The sequence below is a fragment of the Pogoniulus pusillus genome, chromosome Z (genome assembly GCF_015220805.1).
Source record: "Pogoniulus pusillus isolate bPogPus1 chromosome Z, bPogPus1.pri, whole genome shotgun sequence".
Classification (NCBI taxonomy): Eukaryota; Metazoa; Chordata; class Aves; order Piciformes; family Lybiidae; genus Pogoniulus; species Pogoniulus pusillus.
In genome coordinates, this window is record NC_087309.1 from 99,095,818 (window position 1) to 99,115,813 (window position 19,996).

Below are 19,996 nucleotides of genomic sequence, written 5' to 3' on the forward strand. Positions count from 1 at the left end.
AGTTATTGAGCAACTATTAAATATGAAAGGTACTGAACTACTGTATTAACCTTGGTATTCTTAAGTGGACCCCAGTGGAGGTTGTTTTGCTGACCAGCATCTTCTCTCATAAAAAATTAAACAAGGAAAGACAACACAGAAACAAAGACGCATTTTCAAGATCCTGTAAGCCATTAACTTAGTGATTTATCATTAAAAATATTTATTTTTCTACTTAGCCATTTTTCCTACTTATTTAGTAAGTCTAGTTTGCAGTTTATAATGTAAAATAACACAGTAGGACATAAGATTCCAGTTAAACACTCCATGAGGATATTAATCTGAAAACAGCTTCTACAGAGGTAATTTCTTTTTCCAAAATTCCACTGTATCTTATAATAAAAATGTGATTTTAAAATTAAATATTACCTTCTACCCATTAAAAAAGAGTGTGCATACACACACACACACACACTATGCATATAATGAATTTTTTTTCTTTTTTGACAAAACCTGTACTGAAATTTTCTAAGTAACAATCATCTCACACTTGACTGGAATAACTCTCATTTCAGCCAGTAAGTGGCTAAATATGTCACAGGGCATATAGCAAGCAATATGACACCTGAAACAAGTGAAACAAGAGAGGAGTGTGGGAACTTCTTGCTTGATTTTTGAACAGAGTGCAGGTTATCACCAAGAAAGTCCAGTGCTGTAAACCAGTCTGCTCAGATACAGTTTACTTAGAAAAAGAAATCTAAATTATTCTGCAGATTTGTTACATCTTTGTTTCTTCCTCACAGAGAGCCAATGCATTAGAAGCTAGTTGTCCAAGTAGGCATAATGATCTGAAATGACAAGCTTTAGAAGAAAAAGCATCACCTACAACTAAGCAAAATGTGTGCTACTCATCAGTGACATTCTGCTTTAGGTTTTTTGCTTATTTTTTATGGGTTTTATTGCTTTTGCAGATAAACTGCTCAATACTGACCAGACAGAACTAATTTCACAGGCCGTCCACAAGCACTGACATTAACTATGTACAAATATGCTGTGGAAGGGAATGTGAATTTTCTTCTATGTATCTGTATGCCTATTTGTGTACATTTACACAAACATATTTATTTGTGATTAGTGGGGTTAAACTAACAATGAGTATTTCCTCACTAGAAGGACACCCAGCACTGAGCTCATCCATAGATGTCTCCCATTCCCTGAAACTCTTCTCTTGATGTCTCATAATTTGGTACTGATTAAAAAAAAAAAAAAAAAGCCCTATTTTAACAGAGTAAGCTGTGAGTAGCTGATGGGCTCCCCTCTCCCAAACTACTTTTCTCCATAATTCTTATTTGCTTAAATGTAGAGAGGCATAGCAGCATTAACAGTAATACTAAAGAAAGTAGGGGGAAAAAATCAAAAAGCTTCTTTAAAAAATAAAAAGCGTAGTTGTGTTTGGTTTGCTTTAACAGCTTATCTGTATTAATACAAAACAAATGCTTACCTTTCCAGCAGTAGCAAAAAACTCCCCATCTGGTGAAAACTTCATTAAACAAACTTGAGAAGCAGTTCTATGAAATAAAGACAATTTAAAATAGAGAGTAAGTTTTAAGAACTCTTTTAGAAGTCTAAACAGTTTTTCCCCTTTGAGTCATGAGATGTGACTTAATTCTTACAGGCAAATATCCATTCTGTTGTACGTAACAAACATGCTAACAAAATCCAGAGGATACAAGCTGTAAACTTGCGTGCACCTCATGGGTGTAGTCATATCTCAAAACCAGAAAACTGAGGGCTCTACTCAGAGGTGGCTGGAGGTGCAACAATAATCAAATATTCCAAAATATGTGAGAGGACAGCTGCTGTTTGATTGAACATCCGACTGTATGCTTACAGGCTCTACTTCCACCTCACAGTGATACAGATTTCATATTGACACCTGCTCTTCTGACTTGTCTAAAAGATCTCACCATTTCTCTCACTTTCCACAGATATAACTCAAGAAAACAAAAGGATCTAAAAAGAAAAATGTAGTTAAGAAGTATCCAAAAGTAATTTTTACATTAATTATTCTAGTAAAAGATGGCGCATTAAAATAATTTAAACCTGTGTGCTTCATTTTTGCTGCATTTTACCTTCACTTGGAAAAGAAATAAATGAGCTGCTTTCACAGGATTTGAAGCACCGAGCCATTGCCTAAGTGACAGGTTTATTAATAGCAACAAGAACATACAATAATTTCATTGTGCAGCACAAGTAGGATGCATATTTCTATCTTTAATTTATTAGCCATGTACAACACATTTTAAGGCCAAACTTCCAGAAAGGATTAAGTTAGCCATCTGGTCAGCAAAAGCATGATGTATTTAGTGTTTGCACTAACAATTCCAAGTCCATTTAAAAAAAAAAGCTGTGCATCAAAGAAAGTCGATTTCCACACAGGGTTAGACAACATTTTCCTCACAGGGTATTAGGTCATTTGCAAACACTTCATTCTGACATGAAAAAATCATTTTGACAAAGGGTACTACTGCAAAAACATTATCCTGCAAACTTCTCCTTAAGAACAAGCTATTTTACATCTAACTGAAGTACAAACGCCAGAAGACACACAAGCATAAGGTGAACTGACAAAGCAAGTTCTCTTGAGTCTTTTCAGGGCCTAACTAGTTCCAAGGACAGAACACACAGTTTTCTCTCCTCCACAAAATAATTTAAACAAGGAAACAGGTGAAGAGCTATGAAGACTTTTGTAAGGATTATGACACAAACACAAAACACATGACTCAAGTGGCATAGGAAAAGCAGTACCTGTATGACCTTGACTACTATTACTACAATCTCAGATCCTAAAGACATACCCATTGCATTCTGTTTGCAGGCTGACTCATGCTCTTAGTAGGCTGAGAGATGAGGACTCAAAGATGTGTCAATAAATTTAGTAAGCCTTCAACTTTTTTTATTTATAATGTTCACTACATACAAACATAAGTTTTTTAGTTGCCATTTCAATCATCTCGGATTTTAAACACATCCATGATAAAAATTAGAACATACATACATAAAGACACAAATGAAGGGTTATAAAAAGGACATTCAGGGAACTACTCAATAATAAGTGTATCATAAAGAATAATTTCAAGTGGGCCCATCCAGCTATGCACTTTGGGAGACCTCTTTAAGGAGGCTGTCATATAGTATGCTAGTCTTGGGTGAATGATGCCCCTGATGTATTAGAAGAGTCTTCCTGTGGCAGGAAGGACCATGATTTAAACTCTTATAAACTGAAATACTAAGCTAGAACTCTCCTGAACATATTAATATTTAGACACAAATACTGAAATCAACATGAATATAGGAAGAGTGTTCAGAGATGCAAAAAGATAGAATACATTCATCTTTGCATGTCTGTTCCAAACGTTGATAGCGAACACAAAAAAAGGAAAAGGTATGTGAAAGGAGGATATACAACAAGGAAGGAAAGATGCAGTACACCAGACATAGAATTGTATTTTAACCAGTCCTGTAAGCATGACAATTTTCATATATGTACCTTACACCTTACTTCTTGTACAAGAAACAAAGTCTACCAGGACAGTCTCAACAGCAGTCTTCCCACAGGACATTACTAGTGTTCAATGTAATTGAAGATCTATTTAGGAACACAAATTAACCCCAAATGATTACAACTAATCTTGCAGAAAGTGCCACATATTCAAGGAAAATATGATTCATGTTTACCACATATCATTTATCAAATAACAGAATACAGCAAGACTTCACAGAACTACCCCAAATATTTTATCTGGAAGTGAGGAATCCACAAGAAAAAAATATTGTCTGTATTTAAATGAGTTTCTTACTTGCACTGCCAGATACACCTCCATTCTCCAAGTTGAATGTTTGTTCTTTCAGTATTGTCATTGTCAGAAGGGTTTTCCAAAGGAACGTTGGACCAAAGCTGAAGACAACTGGAACCAGTCAAAAGGCGAGTGCCTAAACCAAATATTTATAACAGTATAACTAAAAAACAAATAGCAAAACACAGAATTCTATAAAGAGAAAAAAAAACACAGGTTTGCAAGCTGAAACTGCAGAACAAAATATCCCAGATATTATCTTAACTGCTTTTCCACAGTAAATGGTGGTGTGCCTTCTACACATTCCCCTAAATGAATTGAGATTGGGTCAACCTTACAAGAAGATACTCTCACACATTGTAAAATACATATATTATTTTTTACTTGAATATCTACTGTTCAGATTGTGAAAATTAATTGAATTTTCCAAGTAGTTATTTTCTGAAAGAAACCCCTAGAGCTATTGTAGACATCCCTCTTTCACAAAGACATTCAATGTTTTCAAACATCAGCTATTGTTCCACTTGATTGGGACAATCAAGTAAGATTGCACAGATGGACCCAATGTTTTAGATCTCATACAAGTCACCAAAGGTACATTTCATTCTGCTTTGGGATTTTCTGTCATCTTAGAAGGAAATTAATTATTTTTTCCTTATCCTCAAAGAAAACAAAAATATTTTCCTTGTCCTCAAAGAAAACTGAAATTTATATCAAAAGTTATTTTGTGGTATCAGATAGAGAGCTTTTTCTTTTACTCTGTTCTTACCTGTGGGATCCCATGTTAGATTATGTGCTATGGTTTCCAGTAAGATTTGAGCATTCTTCTGCCACTGATAATGCAATGTCTGAAATGTTAAGTATTCACAAACATTAGCAAGAAAATACCTCCCTTACCCTTTGATCATAGAAATTATACATTTTCACCATGCTCTCCAACTTTTACCTGTTTAAAATAAATTAATTCTCATCTAATAAAAATGTATTTATTCCAAATTTTAAACAAAATAGCTTTCCATTATTTTTACCACACAGATAGAAGTTTCTAACTGTGGTCATTTGAGCTGATTTTCTAGCTCTGACATGGGAGAGAGGTGAACATTCCAGGGATAGGCCACAGAATGGCAACAATGGATAAGTTAATATAATTTCATTGGAGCATCAGGAGCTTTATGTCTAGAAGCACAGCTTGTTCTTTCCCCTTGCTGGCTTCTGCTGCTTGAGCTGCACCTTCCTGCTATCTTCCCCCGATGCTGTTTTAGCTGCTGCTGCTTTCACAACTTTGCCACCACTTGATCCCTTCCCCATCTTCCTTAAGGTTACTATAATTTTTTTTTTCTCTAGTAGTTTGTTTCTCTTTATACTGTTAAACTATAAGAAATACAATTTCAGCTTTCCCTAACTTTCAAAAAAATCCATGTTGTGGCGAGTTTCTTCTACCGTGGGAGGGATCCACCCTAACCCGGGACACTAACTTCCTTATTCCAAAATGTATCTCAAAGCAAAACTCATAAAATCATCATAAGAACCTGTGATATTTTTGAAGGGAAGTGTGATTTTATTTTAGGAAAAAAAAAAAGATACATATTAAAAAAATGAAAATAAACTCAACATCCCTGGTGTTTAATATCAGTGGTATTGATGAATCAAAGGAATTTAGAAAGGTCAAGACAACATATATGAGATTTTCCCTTTTTTAAAAAATATATAATAGGACAGTCAACTATCTTCAGATTTTTACATCATTACTTCATTCACTGAAAAAAACCTGATGATTAAATTCACAAAATATTTATTTTTCTTCCTAATAGGTTACAAAGTTTTGAAGCTCTGAATCACAAAAGAAACTCAAATCATTACTGAAATGATACAAAGGGCCAGCAGGCTTTTTCCTTAATTCACAAAGGCAGACACTTGTAAAAGCAAACATCCCCTACTCCAAAAAAATAAAACCATAAGATGTGGAAGGTAAAATATAGCAACTATATCTTTCAGAAGTTTATTACAAATGTTTGTTTTTCTGGTGTTTTGTTGTTGTTTTCAATTGGTTTTGTTGGGGTTTTTTATGTTTTGATTGGTTCATTTTGTTTGTTTACTTTGGGGTTGTTTTTCTCCCTATCCTGAACACTCTAGTGAAGAGAAACTCTTAAAACAACCTGCATATGATGGAAATTATTGCTAGAAGTTAACTATGCAAATGTAACATAATATTTCTTCAATTATAAGTATTTGAGAACAAATCACAAATGGACAGTGTAATTCCTCTACTGCTTACAGTTACTACACTAAAGTTTCAAGTTAAGTGCTCTATTTATCAGCATAGAAAAACATTCAGGATGGATTCAACAGCTCAAATAACCAACAAAACAGAGCAGTACTTCTAAAAGGTTCATATGAGCATAAGAAGTCACATTTTACTACTACTTTACTACTGCATTCCAGTGGTTTTTTTTTTTTTTCCCAATACCAGCTATTTATCTAATATACACAGGTACACCAAGTACTATATAACTGAGCTGATTAGTGGAAGAAAAGGGAAAACAATACATGGCTTATATATGACAATTTATTAATATAAAACTCCTGAAGAGAGATATAGAATCTATTTGAGCAATTGCTGTCAAATCTTTCTTATCATCAAACAGACTTTCTTTAGACTCTAATGCTTCTAACTGTAAGGGTAATCCTCATCACATAAGACACATGGTTAAATAACTTGTTCTAACTCACTTTATTAGTCAGAAATTAAGATTCTGGCTGTCAATTCACTAAATCACTGTCACCAAAGCTAAGCCAAGCTATCAAGAGAATAACTATCGTTCTTATCTGCCATTATTATAACACTGAAATATAAGCATTCAGTCAGATATTTTTAAAAGGCCATAAGCTTTCTAAAACCATTGCAGATTTGACAAAAAAACACACAGTTTCATAAACCAAAGTTAAAATACAAATTACAAAACACATCTGCACATAAAGGCTATGCAAGATGTTTCAAAGAAGAATTCCCATTTTAATGACTAATGGAGAATGAGGGTGTGCATTCTGGAATATTTCAATTGTGAATTGCAGGGGAAAATAATTCAGCAATATGAAGTATTACATTAAATAATATATTTTTTGAAATAACATGTCTCTGCCCTCCTCCTACCACTTTCACTTCCCAAGGACTATTTTATGCCTCGATTTTGTCCTGGAATTAAAAGAAGACATTGACAAAATCTTCAACTTCAAAGCAAACCAGAAATATGGATCCGTCTTTATAACTGAGCCAATAATGAAGGAATGATGAATTACTTACATTATGATGACTGCTGTTCTCCTTCAAGAGGCTAACTGGCTCAAAGATAGAAACCACTTTTCCATAAGAAGCTGCAATCTAAAAGCAGTTTACATATACATAAACACAAACAGAAGAAACAAGGTACAGAAGAAATAAGAATACAATACAAACTGTTGATTCTACTTTAAACTTTCCTTGCAGATAAATCTGGAGCTTGCTTCCATGTTCCCTTTCAGTAACGGAAAAACAACACCTAGCAAGTATAATGAAAAAAGTGCTGATGGTAATGAAATTATGGCTCATTACTTACACATTAGCACTGATGAAACACTGAGAGTACAGGTAGGCATGAGCACTGTAATTTTCTTTTTTCTTTTAAATTAGATCTATTGTCAATGTTCTTTCCACATTAAATTAGGTAGACGCTCCATGGAGTCTGCAGACTACACATTCTCAGAAATAGAACTATTATCTGTTCAGGGTATTTTGGAGACTTCACTGGCACAGGAACATGCCACATTATAGAAAGTTAATTCAGAAGATTCAAGCTACACAAGCTAAACAACCAATAAAAAAACACTGCAAAACAGAGAATTAATAAATACAAACACAAAATATTTCAATGAAGTTGCAGCATGGTCAGCTTCAACTGGTATCCCATCAGCATCAGTCACCTCAAAGTTGCAAAATTAAGGGGGTTTAATTTCAACAGATCTGTATAAAAACAAGATTAAAAGGCTAAGAAGAACCAAAACAGCAAAGTGTAGGTTAAAGGCCTGAGGCAGACAGTCTGAGAAAGCCACTGCAAGACAATGTTGCCTAAAATCGCTCTGAAATACAGACTTTTAAAAATGAAGGAGTATGCATAGGTCATGCATGAAGGACATTCATCATTCTGATGTGACACTTGATGATAAAGGGAGCATATCCATGGTGCTGATACATTACACTAGTCAATTTCCTGCTTCTGCAAAATTCTGGTTCAGAAAGGTTCAGGTTTTTTTTAAACAAGGTGAAACTCAGAATCACTTTATAAAATACCTTCTTATTCCAGTATCAGCCACAAGAGCTTTCAGAAAAAAAAAAACAAACACTAGTGTCATATCTAAACTAGTTATTACTTACAGCTCTGTCAATTACAGATGTACATGATGTACAGATGTACAAATCTACAGGTCCACACAGATTCTAAAAATACACATATTCATACCTTGGAGAGAAATCCTCTGCATTAAAAAGGACAACTAAATAAATTTCTTTCACACTAACAACCTAAACATCAGCCTGACCCAGAAATGCCAAAAATAATTTTGTCACAGTTACAAAATGCCTGAAGAACATTTTCCCTAACATCTCAGACTCCTGTTTGCCCTGCCTAATTCTCTTTAAACTACCTCACTCGCTTTATTCTCACAATTCTATTCTACAATCCAAGAAGTCTATAGTGATAAGATTTTTCATTTTTTCCAAGTGTGGACAGGTCTCCCCTTTTTTTTTTTTCTACTTAGTGTTTTATTTTTAAGACAGACTAACACTAGCACAAACCATTCGCTTCCAGAGCCATTGTTACCCTTTGCAAGTTCCCACAGGTTTCCTTAACGATACAGACACTTAGGCTAGTCTTCACTGAGCACCATACCACCAAAACGAGTAATGCAAATTCCTGTACTACCACAACAATCACCTGAACATCAGATAATGACCTATTGTAGCCCCATGTCTTGCTATTAGACATACAGAGATGTATTATTGCACTGTAAGAAAGAGGTTACAGTCATTCCTAACGATAGACAGAGGCAGTGAACATCCAGAGGGACCACAAGCTTCACAATGGGCCCACGTGAACCTCATGAGATTCAACAAGGACAAGTGCCCTGACTCAGGGCAATCTCCAGTATCAGTACAAGGGATTGAGAGCCCCGCTTCAGTGTAACTGGTAGATTAAAAATTTAACATAAGCTGGCAATATGTGCTTCCAGCCCAGAAGATCATGTCCTGGGCTGCATAAAAAGGACAGCCAGTAGGACAAGGGAAGTGATAGTCCCACTCTTTCAAGACCCCACCTGGAGCACACATTCAGCAACAGTATGCCCAGCACCAAAAAGACCTAAGTGTGTAAGAGTAGTACAGGGGAGGGTCAAGAAAACGTTCAGAGGTCTGGAACACCTCTTCTATAAGAAAAGGCTGTGAAAGTTGGGGTTGTTCAGCCTGGAGAAGAGAAGGCTTCAAGGAAACCTTACTGCAGCCTTCCAGTATCTAAAGACTTAAAAGAAATATGGAAAAATATTTTTTACCAGGACTTGTAGAGATTAGACAAAGGCTAATTGTTTTAAATTGAAAGAGAGTAGATTTAGATCCTGATGATACAAGGATGAATTTTATTTACAAGATGGTGAGACACTGAAACAAGTTGCTCTGAAAGGTTATAGATGTCCCATCTCTGTGGAAAGATTCAGTGTTAGGAGGGATGGGGCCCTGGGAAACCTTATCTAGTTAAAGATGTTCCTGCAGAGCAGGTCGGACTAGATCATCTCTAAAAGTCCCTTCCAATTCAAACCATTCTTGCACCATCATATAAGAAGTGTCAGTCCCTGAGGCAGCAACTCTGTCCACTCTCACTACATTGTTCAAAGTAGAAATACAGAATCACAGAATGGCCTCGATTTGAACATCAAGCCACTGACCACAACTCTTAGCATCAACTCGGACAGTGGTCCCCCTGCCAAATCCATGGCTCTCCAATTTAGAGACAAGGATGTATGCAGAACAATAACAAGGGCCCGGTCTAAGTCCAGGTAAATGATGTCAGTTGCTCTTCTTTATTGACCAACACAGTTGGCTACCAAATTTATCAGGCACAATTCACTTTCACTGAACCATGCTGACTGTCACCAATCACTTCTGTATTAATCATGTGCCTTAGTATAGTTTCTAGAAGGATCTGCATTATGATCTTGCAGGACAGAGAGGTGAGAGTTATGACCTGTATTTCCTTTGGTCTTCCTTTTTTTTTTTTTATAAATGGGGGCTATGCTTCCTATTTTCCAGTCACTGTTAATTTCCACTTCAACAGGTTGCCATGACTTCTCAAATATGATGGATAACAGCTTTGAAACTTCATTTGACAGTTCCCTCAAGAGCCTTGGATGCATCTCATCAGGTCCCACAGATATGTGAATATTCAGGTTTCTCAGATGGTCTTGAACCTGATCTCCTACAGTGGGTGGTTCATCATTCTCACAGTCCCTGTCTTTGCCTTCTGCAACTGAAGTGGTGTAGTTGGAGCACATGCCAGCGAAAATTGATGAAAGGAAATCATTTATTATCTCAACCTTTTCCATATTTCAGGTTTCCTGTTTCCTTCTGAACAGAGTCCACATGTTCGCTATTTGTCCTTACTTCACCAACAAACCGATAGAAGCTTTTCTTGTTACCTTTGAAGTCCCTGGCCAGATTTAATTCTATCAGGGGTTTACCTTTCCTACTCTGATCCCTGGCTGCTCAGATGATTTTTTGCATTTCCCCAGGACACCTGTCTTTGCTTTAACCTTCTGTAAGCTGCCTCTTGGTGTTTGAATTTGTCCATGTGCTCCTCGTTTACCCATAAAGGCCTCTTGGAATTTTACTTCTTAGTTGTGATGTATTGCTTCTGAGCTTGGAGGTGGTAACCCCTGATATTAACCAGCTTTCTCGGCTCCTTACTCCTTCCAAAGCTTTATCCCACTATACTACACCAACTAGGTGTCCAGGGTGGTGAGCTTGCTGTGCACACTCCTCACTGTGCTAGGGATCTTGAACTCCACCTTTTCACTGTCTCTGTAGCCAAGGCTGCCTTTAAGCTTCCCATTTCCACCAGCTCTCTATCCCCTGAAGAAGGACGTTATCATTAACACACCCCAGAAATCTCCTGAATTGCTTATGCCCTGCTATGCAGTCCAACAGATAACGGGGTGGTTGAAGTCCTTCATGAGGACCAAGGCTTGTAACTGTGCGACTGCTTCTGTTTGTTTATAGAGGGCCTTGCCCACTTGGTCTCCCTGCTCAGGCAGCCTGTAGCAGATTCCCGTAATGATATGACCTGTCCCTGCCCTCATGAGTTTTCAGTCTTCATTCTCATCCAAGCTCAGGTGGAGCTCCACAGACTCCAGCTGGTCACTGACACAGGGATGACAACACATCCTTGCCTCCTCTGCCTGTCCTTCCCAAAAAGCCTGCATCCTTCCATTCCAACACTTCAGTCACAGTATTCATCCCAGTTCATCTCTGTGATGCCAACATCATAGCCCCTAAGGTGTGTCCATGTGTACAATTTCTGTTGTTTATTCCCCATACTGTGGGAGTTCGTTTAGAGAATTATATTAACTTAACATCTGCAGGGATTGTGAATCCCTTTGTGCTCCTCTTAAGGTGCTTTTCTGGCCTGTGATCATCCTCCAGGATCTTGGTATCTGTTGCTAGCACTGGCTTCAAACTGGTAGGAGTGAGGTGAGACTCCTTTTCCCCAGCAACATTAAAGGCCTCTTCACCAGCTTGGCAAAACTATGACTGAAGGTGCTCTTCCCCTTCTCTGACAAATGGACCCTATGAGTTCACAGCAGACCAGGTTTCTCAAAAGAAGAAAGTAAGCTGAAGCCCTGGCTGTGGTCCCATAACCATTTGTTGATACGCTAGATTCAGCCAGTCCTTTCTAGCAGCACCTGATTCTCATTTTATAAAGCATCAGGCTCTCATTTAATGAAGTTTTTAGTATAATCCAAATAGATTCTTGATACATGTTTTTCGCTACCAGGTCTTTTTATCTTCTAGAAGCCCTCAACATTTTTTTCATTCACCAAAAGCTCTGTAACTCACATTAACTTACACTGCCACTCACTAACAAAAAGAAAAAACTAATCACAGTTCCTGTGAAAAGAATCCTTGTACTGCCTGATAAAAATATAAGCAAAAAAAATCCCACCACTGTATAGTTAATTAAATTATAAACACTGGATGCAACGTTGAGTTTTCATAATCAAAACAATTATTAGTTTAAAAGAAAAAAAATTTAAAAATCATGTTATTGAACAAAGTTATTTGTTTTAGTTACCAATTTTCTACAGGTAACCCATTAGAACACAAACTAACTTAATTTTTTCATTGGTGCCTACATTTTTCCTTGACATCAGTAATTTCTCCGTAAATACTTCACATGCACTGTAGTCACCAGCCACAATGTAAACAAATTTGATCAAACATCTCAAATGATCTGAAGCTAAGACCATCTTCTGGTAACCTGTTAGATATTTTTAGAAGCCAAACCACAAAATGCAAGTTTCTTCAAATTGCCATTAAATGTTTTGACATTAATTCTTACATTCACCATGGGAAATGGAAAGAGGCTTGTAGCTAACTGTGGGAGAAGATCAACCATCATATCCACTCACAAATAAATTGTTGATAATGAAGTTGCCTACAACCAGAAGCAAGAGACTGGGTTGAGTGGCCTAAGGTTAAATTAGCCTGCATATGATATTAGTCCTTGCAAACCTATGGGAGACTTCACTAACAAAAAGTGTGTGTGTGTATAAATATATATATAAACATGTGTAACTATAAACATATTCATACATGATTTTTGAGGATGGATGATGAAAAATTCTCATCCATTTTTCTCCCTTCATCTCATTCTTGAAGTCAGAGAATGAGGTTTCTTTTCAAAACTAGACTATGAAGTGAAAAGACAATGCCACACTCTCTACCACCACTTCAAAGGCAAGTGAAGCATAACGCATACATGAACTTCTAATATGTTGCTACTTCCAAATAGCTTCACAAGGCATTAGCTTCCCAATTAACTACAATGAGATTTAGGCAGCAAGAATGGAGAAAAATTTCATTTCATCACTTTCTGAACTTCAAGATAACACTTAATACAAACCAATTCTGTCTTCCACAGTGAGAATGATGAAGATCCTTCAGAGAGAATAAAGGCCAGCTATTATGGAGAAAATGAGTGACAGCAGCTCTCCATAAAATAAAAAGGTACATGGAAAGATAATTTAGACCACCAGCAAGCTACACTAAGCACAAGTCCTGCCTGACCAGCCTAGTGACTTTCTACAATGGAGTGACTACAGTGAACAACTTAAGGGCAACAAATGTCACCTCTCAGGACTTCTCCACGGCCTTTGATATGGCCTCCAACAACATCCTTATCTCCAAGTTACTTGCTGTGGGAGTGGTGTAACAGTGGAACAAGTTGCCTGCCCAGGGAGGCAGTGGAGGTCCCATGTCCAGAGACATTCATTGTCAGGCTTGATGAGGCTCTGAGCAACCTGACCTAATTGGAGTTGTCCCTGCTTACCTCTGAAGGTCCCTTCCAACCCAGATCATTCTATGATTCTATTCTGTGACAATCTGTAAACTACAAATCATAACTGGATGCACTCCAGAGAGTTTCAAAGTCACTGCCATTATTTGCATTGTGCTTCTTCCTATAGATTTTAAACAGAAGGAGTAATTTGAAGCTAAACTGAAGAGAAATCCATGTTACAATACTGATGAAGAAGCTGTAAGAAGAAATTCCACTCTTGCAACAGTGAACTGCAAATATATTGATCAATCTGGCCAATAAACAAATTCACTGCTTAGTATTTCAGCACTCGTATATCTAGTCTAATTGCTAACAGCAAACAGCACCAACTTGCTGAATCAAAACAACTACATAGATCTACTTAAGACATGAATTTTTTTTAAGCTTTAGTAAATCTTGATAGCTTGATGTATTCATATACATTGATTTACATTTCAAGGACAGTCACTGAAATACACTCAGAACTATGCAGCCAAGATGACCTTGAAACTTTCAGGAAAAAAAAAAAAAAAACTTGATGATTACTGTGATATGTGGTCTGCAAGTGTATTCCACCATCTGTTAAAATACAGCCAGTTAACTAAAAAAAACACCCAAAACCTTCTAGTTTACAGGGGCAATCGGAGAGACACATTCAGTCTTTATGACTATGAAGTACCAGAGACAGAGGATTTATGTTCCTCCACTGCCATTACAAGAGTCAAAACTCAAAAAGCAGCAACAGAGGGAAAGTCTGGACTATCACGGATTTCACGTGTAAATGTAAACTGGTTTCCGCAAAGAGCTTGTCCTAAGATGGGCACCAGTATCTAAGCAAAGCTCACATCAACTCATAAGGCTTGCAGTGATGTGCAAAATATTTGCAGTCTCCTCACTAGGAGCTAAAAGAAAGCAACAAAGGGAAAAAGACCTTCTATATGAGCCAACGTGTACCAGACACAGACCCTAATAACTGGCAAACAGCTTAACCATATTATGATATTGAGCTTTTTGGTTCTTTTTCATTTGGGGTTGGGGGGAGAGTGTTTTTTTACTGTGATGGAAGAGTTAAGACCTATGTTAAAAACAACTTGATACCTAATAGTGTCAAAAATGCAACATTTCTGATCCCGTTTACTAACTTAAGAAAAAGAAAAGCTGAGAATTCAAGAAAGCAAAACCTTGTCCAAGAGAAATTCTACACCTTCAAAGGGATGTCATTTTTCTGGATGACATAACAATGATTTCTGTGGAAGCGTCCACCTGCTGCCAGCCACTAACACATCAAAGCATGTCAATGACACACCCAACAGCATTCAAATCAAGTACCTTTGCTTCCATCTTTTACTCATTTTTTACATCAAATTCTTGCCATCTGCCCTATATAGCCTTGTGTGCATCTATGTCGTCCTATACAGCCCTATCTACCTTCTACGTTCTCACATTTATGGTTATTGTTCCACTTTCATTGTGTTTCTTACCACATACAAAGACATGAAGCAACTGGCCATTTTACAGTTCGTTCTTGTGCATTTGCTTAACTTGTAAGTATCCAGTCTCACTTAGCATGACATTGCCTGAACATTAGAAACTGCTCTACATACCTTGCCCTGTTGCATTGAACAGTCCACACACCCCACTTGAATGTTTCCATGTTTTGCTCCAGGGATTATCTGTAATCTTTCAAAGTCAGTTCCCAATACCACAATATCACATCCTGATGCATATGCCTAAAAAAAAAAAAAAAATAATTCAAGCTTAGCTACTTACAGCATATCCATGTAGAGAAGTGCACCACAACACGTGAGTAACAAGCAAACAGTGGCTCAAGATAGAAGTGGCAAAAAAAGACAGGAGTTATGAAAACATCTAAGGGAAAAGAATAAGTATGAAGTACTATGTTGATGCAAAGCAGGAAAAGGTAGTATCTCATACCCTGGAGACAGAAACATTTTTAAATACTTTTTTAAGTGGGGAAAAGAACTGAGGAGCAAAAGCATTTCATAACAAACTTGGTTAAAGAAAAAATCTGAAGGGTAACAGAAGAAAGCTTAGAGACACAAAACTGTGCTTTCAATAAGCTTCAGTTTCTCTAAAATCCAACACATTCACAGAGCCAGCTGAGTACTGCAATGTCCAAGTCACAATTTCTTCCTCTCTTTATTCAAGGCTTGTCAGAAACTAAGCACAGATCAACATGTAAATCAAAGACTGAAGAATGGAGAAACTTGTGGAAACAATGGTGAGCAGGATCAAACAGCCTGAGAATATAGCATTCAAGGATCGAAGTCCTAGAATAAGGAATGTACATCCATTAAAAAGTTAGACCCAGAAGACCAGTAAAAGAACTAAGACCAGAAACAACTATATTGCTGGAGAGGAGAGAACAGTAACAGGACCAAAAACGTAATTTTAGTTGGCCAAAAGATTCAAGAGTGCAACAGTCTGAAAACAACTGCAGATGGAAGATTTCCATATATTGACATAAACTATCATGCCTTACAAACAATCTTACCAATTTCTAGTATGTTAACTAAAAATAATTTTAACTTGAAAAAAAAAATATATATGAAAAACCGAACACTAGATTTACAGATTTCAAATCTGATGATCACGTTTCAGGTGTTTTATGTGAAACAGTACTTTTGCCAAGATCATCATACCATTACTATCATTAAAATTAATTACATAAAGTTAAAAATATAGACATTTCTGTCCAAAGACAAATTTCCTCACAAAGATCTTAGTGGTATTTCAGAAAACAGCCTCACCCAGAAGACTTGCAATCCCTATTCTCAGTCAACGTTCATTTACTGCTTTCCATCCAGCAGAACACCAGTCACCCTTAGAGTAACTTGATAATTGGAAAGTGTTTATAATGCTTCTTCAGCCTAAATACAACTATGCATTTATTTATGATCCCTTATTTTCAGTCTGGTTTTTGAGCCCCTTCCTGTCTTGACCCATCTTCAGCTTCACAAAAAGGTTTAAAGAGCGAAATTCCTCTTGTCAAAAGAGCAGCACTTACTACAAATTGACATATTAAACCACAGGCTCTAAAGCAGTCTAATTTAAAACTCATTACAAAAGAAGTGACTGAGTACTACTTTTTGTTCAAACAGTAACATGATTATTTTAATATCACAACGACATGAACTTTGGACCTATTCCTCACAGAACATTTTCTTTAGTTAAAAACCATCTCACCTGGTGATTCACTGATTAAGTCCATACTCCATTGGACAAAGGTGTTCCATATGGAGGCAATTTTAAGGGGGAGCAGGGGAGTGTCAAAGACAGTATGAAGCCCATCTGCTCTTCTATAATCTGCTCTAGGGCTCACCAGGATGATAATTGTTTTATTGGTTCTCTTATTCTAGCTTCAGAGGAAGTCCTAAAATCATGCAGAGTCACAACACTACATTGTTTCCATCATGGTGAGCAAGAGCTATATATAGTAACAGTATCCTAAAGTTCTTTAAATTAACAAGATCAAGAATTCAAACAGTTTCAAAATATAAAAAGTGGTGAGTACACTTGGCATTCTATATTGGAAGAACTCTAACTGCCAAAAAGTACATACTGGAACCTTTGAGAACTGGTATATTCATCACTGTATCAGAAACAAGGGCTTCAAACACTGTCAGAACTCATGCCATCTCCTGATAACCCAGGCTGTGCTGAACAGCAGTAGCTCAAACACATGTACCAACATCCTTGACATGCTGTTTCCTGAAAATGTCTATGAATACAAACCCTTGTGCAAGAGTTATAGCTCCTCCCTCCTTCAGCTATGCTTCAACATGGCTATTATTTTATGCTCAACATTAATTTCTTGCCCAACTTCAAGTGCTGCATGCTTTAAAAAAGTCTGTGAACCAGGGATGAATTTTCTGAAGAAAGGCTGGGGAATATCTTCTAAACCTAGTGGTTTTCAGTTCTAACAATTTTAAGTTCACTCCTAAGAATCCAGACCAGGATGGCAGCAAGAGGAGCGTCTTTTTAAAATCTTAGTCTTGAAAGAAAAATAAAGTCACTCTATCGTTATGTTCTGGTAATTCTCCACATTGTCTGAAAAAAAAAGGACATTCAAGGAAAAAAAAAAAAAACACACTTCTAACATTAGTCTACTCAAATGGATTAGATCACACTTGGTCATACTGACTTCTGAATACCCAGTAAGTTGCAGAACCAATGACTAGTTCATAAGCCTATCTTCCTCTTGAGAGGTAGGGAAAAAAAAACAAACAAAACAAAACACACAAACTCAAAAAACAACCACAAAAAAGGCACCAAAACTCCCAAACAAAATAAAACAAAAGAGAAGGAGAAAAATTAGAGAGGCTAAGGCCCAGCTAGAACTTAGGCTGGCCACCTCTGTGAAGGATAATAAAAACGGCTTTTATAAATTTATCAGTGCTAAAAAGAAGGGCATGAAGAGCCTCCACTCCTTACTGGACCAGGAGGGGAACACTATAACTGACGACGAGGAAAAGGCTGAGGTCCTGAATGCCTTCTTCACCTCAATTTTCAACGATAAGGAGGGAGGAGTTCAAGGCAAGTTGCCTCTTAAACTGGGGGATGGGGTTGGGGAGCGGTGCGTTGCCCTGGAAATTCATGAGGAATTAGTTCAGGACCTGCTGAGCCACCTGGACACCCACAAGTCCATGGGACCAGATGGGGTCCATCCTAGGGTGCTGAGAGAGCTGGCAGCTGAGCTGGCCAAGCCACTCTCCATCATTTTCCAGCAGTCCTGGCTCATGGGAGAGGTCCCAGGAGACTGGAAACTGGCCAACGTGATCCCCATCCACAAGAAGGGTCGGATGGAGGAACCTGGGAACTACAGACCTGTCAGCCTGACCTCAGTGCCAGGGAAACTGATGGAGCAGGTTATCATGGGGGCAATAACTGCACACCTGAGGGATGGTCAAGGGCTCAGGTCCAGCCAACAAGGATTTAGGAAGGGCAGATCCTGCCTCTCCAACCTGATCTCCTTCTGTGATCACGTGACCCGCTTGGTGGATGTGGGGAGGCCTGTGGATGTGGTCTATCTGGACTTCAGCAAGGCCTTTGACACTGTCCCCCACAGCAAACTGCTGGCTAAGCTGTCAGCCCATGGCTTGGATGGCAACACTCTGTGCTGGGTTAGGAACTGGCTGGAGGGACGAGCCCGGAGAGTGGTGGTGAATGGTGCCACATCTAGCTGGAGATCTATGAGGTCTCTTCCAACCTTGGTGATACTGTGAAAAGCACTACAACATACAAAAATAGGGTTTATTTTTTTATTAAAAAAAATCTAATAAACACAAAACACACACACAAACAAAAAAAAAAAATACACACCACACCATCAAACCATCAAAACGTTTCCAAAGAATTTCCAAATATAACTACTGCCAAGCAGAAGGATGATGATTTGAAGATGATTTTTGATGTTCAGTCAGCACTTGCCTGTAGGAGAATTATGATTTCAAAGACAAGGGATGCAGAGGGATAAGAAACTCTATCTTTCAAAAAAATAAAATGTCCAAATATCACAGAACATATCTGTTTGGAAGAGACCCTCAAGATCATCCAGTCCAACCTCTGACCCAACACTGCAAGGTCATGACTAAACCATGTCCTTACGCACCAGTCTACATGCTGATTAAACACCTCCAGGGACAGTGACACCACTGCTGCCCTGGGCAGACCATTCCATATGCTTGATAATCCTTTTGCTGAAGAAGTATTGTTACATCCAGCCTGAATCTCCCCCTCTGCAGCTTGTATCCATTTCCTCTACTCCTGTTGCTTGTTAGCAGTGAGAAAAAGCTGGCCTCTTCCTCACTCTAACCTCCATTCAGGTAGTTGTAGAGAGTGATATGGTCTCCCCTCAGCCTCCTCTTCTCCAAAATGAACAATGCCAGCTCCCTCAGCCACTCAACAGAAAGTAACCAAGTTGTTTGGCAACTCCAGCTGCAACAGGTTCCATTTTCTACTGTTGCCTATCATCCCAAACCCATTACATCTCACACCAACCATGCATTTCTGAGAGGGAAGCATGATTGTTCTCCTAGTGTACTTCTTTTGGTTCTCTGCTGCTCTCACTGCAACATATACATTAGATTGTTTCTGTGCAGATACCCTCATATGCACATACTGAAACTCAGATACCAGTTCTGAACATAGTTTCCACCCAGATCTAAAACAAGGGCATAAAGCTAACTGCTGGACTCATTTTACACTTACATTTTTTTCAACTTGGAAAAATGTATTAAGTATTTTGGCATAATATAATGGAAATCAGTAACTGAAAGTAAGGGATACTTTCTATACCCTCAGTCTCTCAGATACAATAAAAATTATGTCTACCCGTCTACACCTGATACTGTTTTTCCTGCAAGAGTTATCTACAACAGTCCACATGTCATTACTCTTCATTTTAATAGAAGTTACTAAGACTGCATTATTCTAAGCTATGTAAAGTAAGAAAAAAAGGTAATTCAAGTGTTCCGTTACGTGCAGGGCAAGAAGCAACTTCAGAGCATAAGGATTTCTTGTGTC

The 19,996-nt window shown here is 37.7% G+C and overlaps 1 protein-coding gene across 3 annotated transcripts in view; it reads right to left on the reverse strand.

Annotated features, from left to right (window-relative positions):
- DMXL1 (Dmx like 1) overlaps positions 1 to 19,996 on the reverse strand; it is an 89,527-nt gene that overhangs the window by 63,839 nt on the left and 5,692 nt on the right. For all 3 annotated transcript variants that reach the window (XM_064140696.1, XM_064140694.1, XM_064140697.1), the window contains exons 2-6: positions 15,055 to 15,180; positions 7,138 to 7,215; positions 4,606 to 4,684; positions 3,840 to 3,972; positions 1,481 to 1,547 (exon numbers count right to left, since the gene is read on the reverse strand). In XM_064140696.1, the coding sequence (XP_063996766.1) occupies positions 1,481 to 1,547; positions 3,840 to 3,972; positions 4,606 to 4,684; positions 7,138 to 7,215; positions 15,055 to 15,180 (483 nt within the window). The remainder of the gene's footprint in view (positions 1 to 1,480; positions 1,548 to 3,839; positions 3,973 to 4,605; positions 4,685 to 7,137; positions 7,216 to 15,054; positions 15,181 to 19,996) is intronic.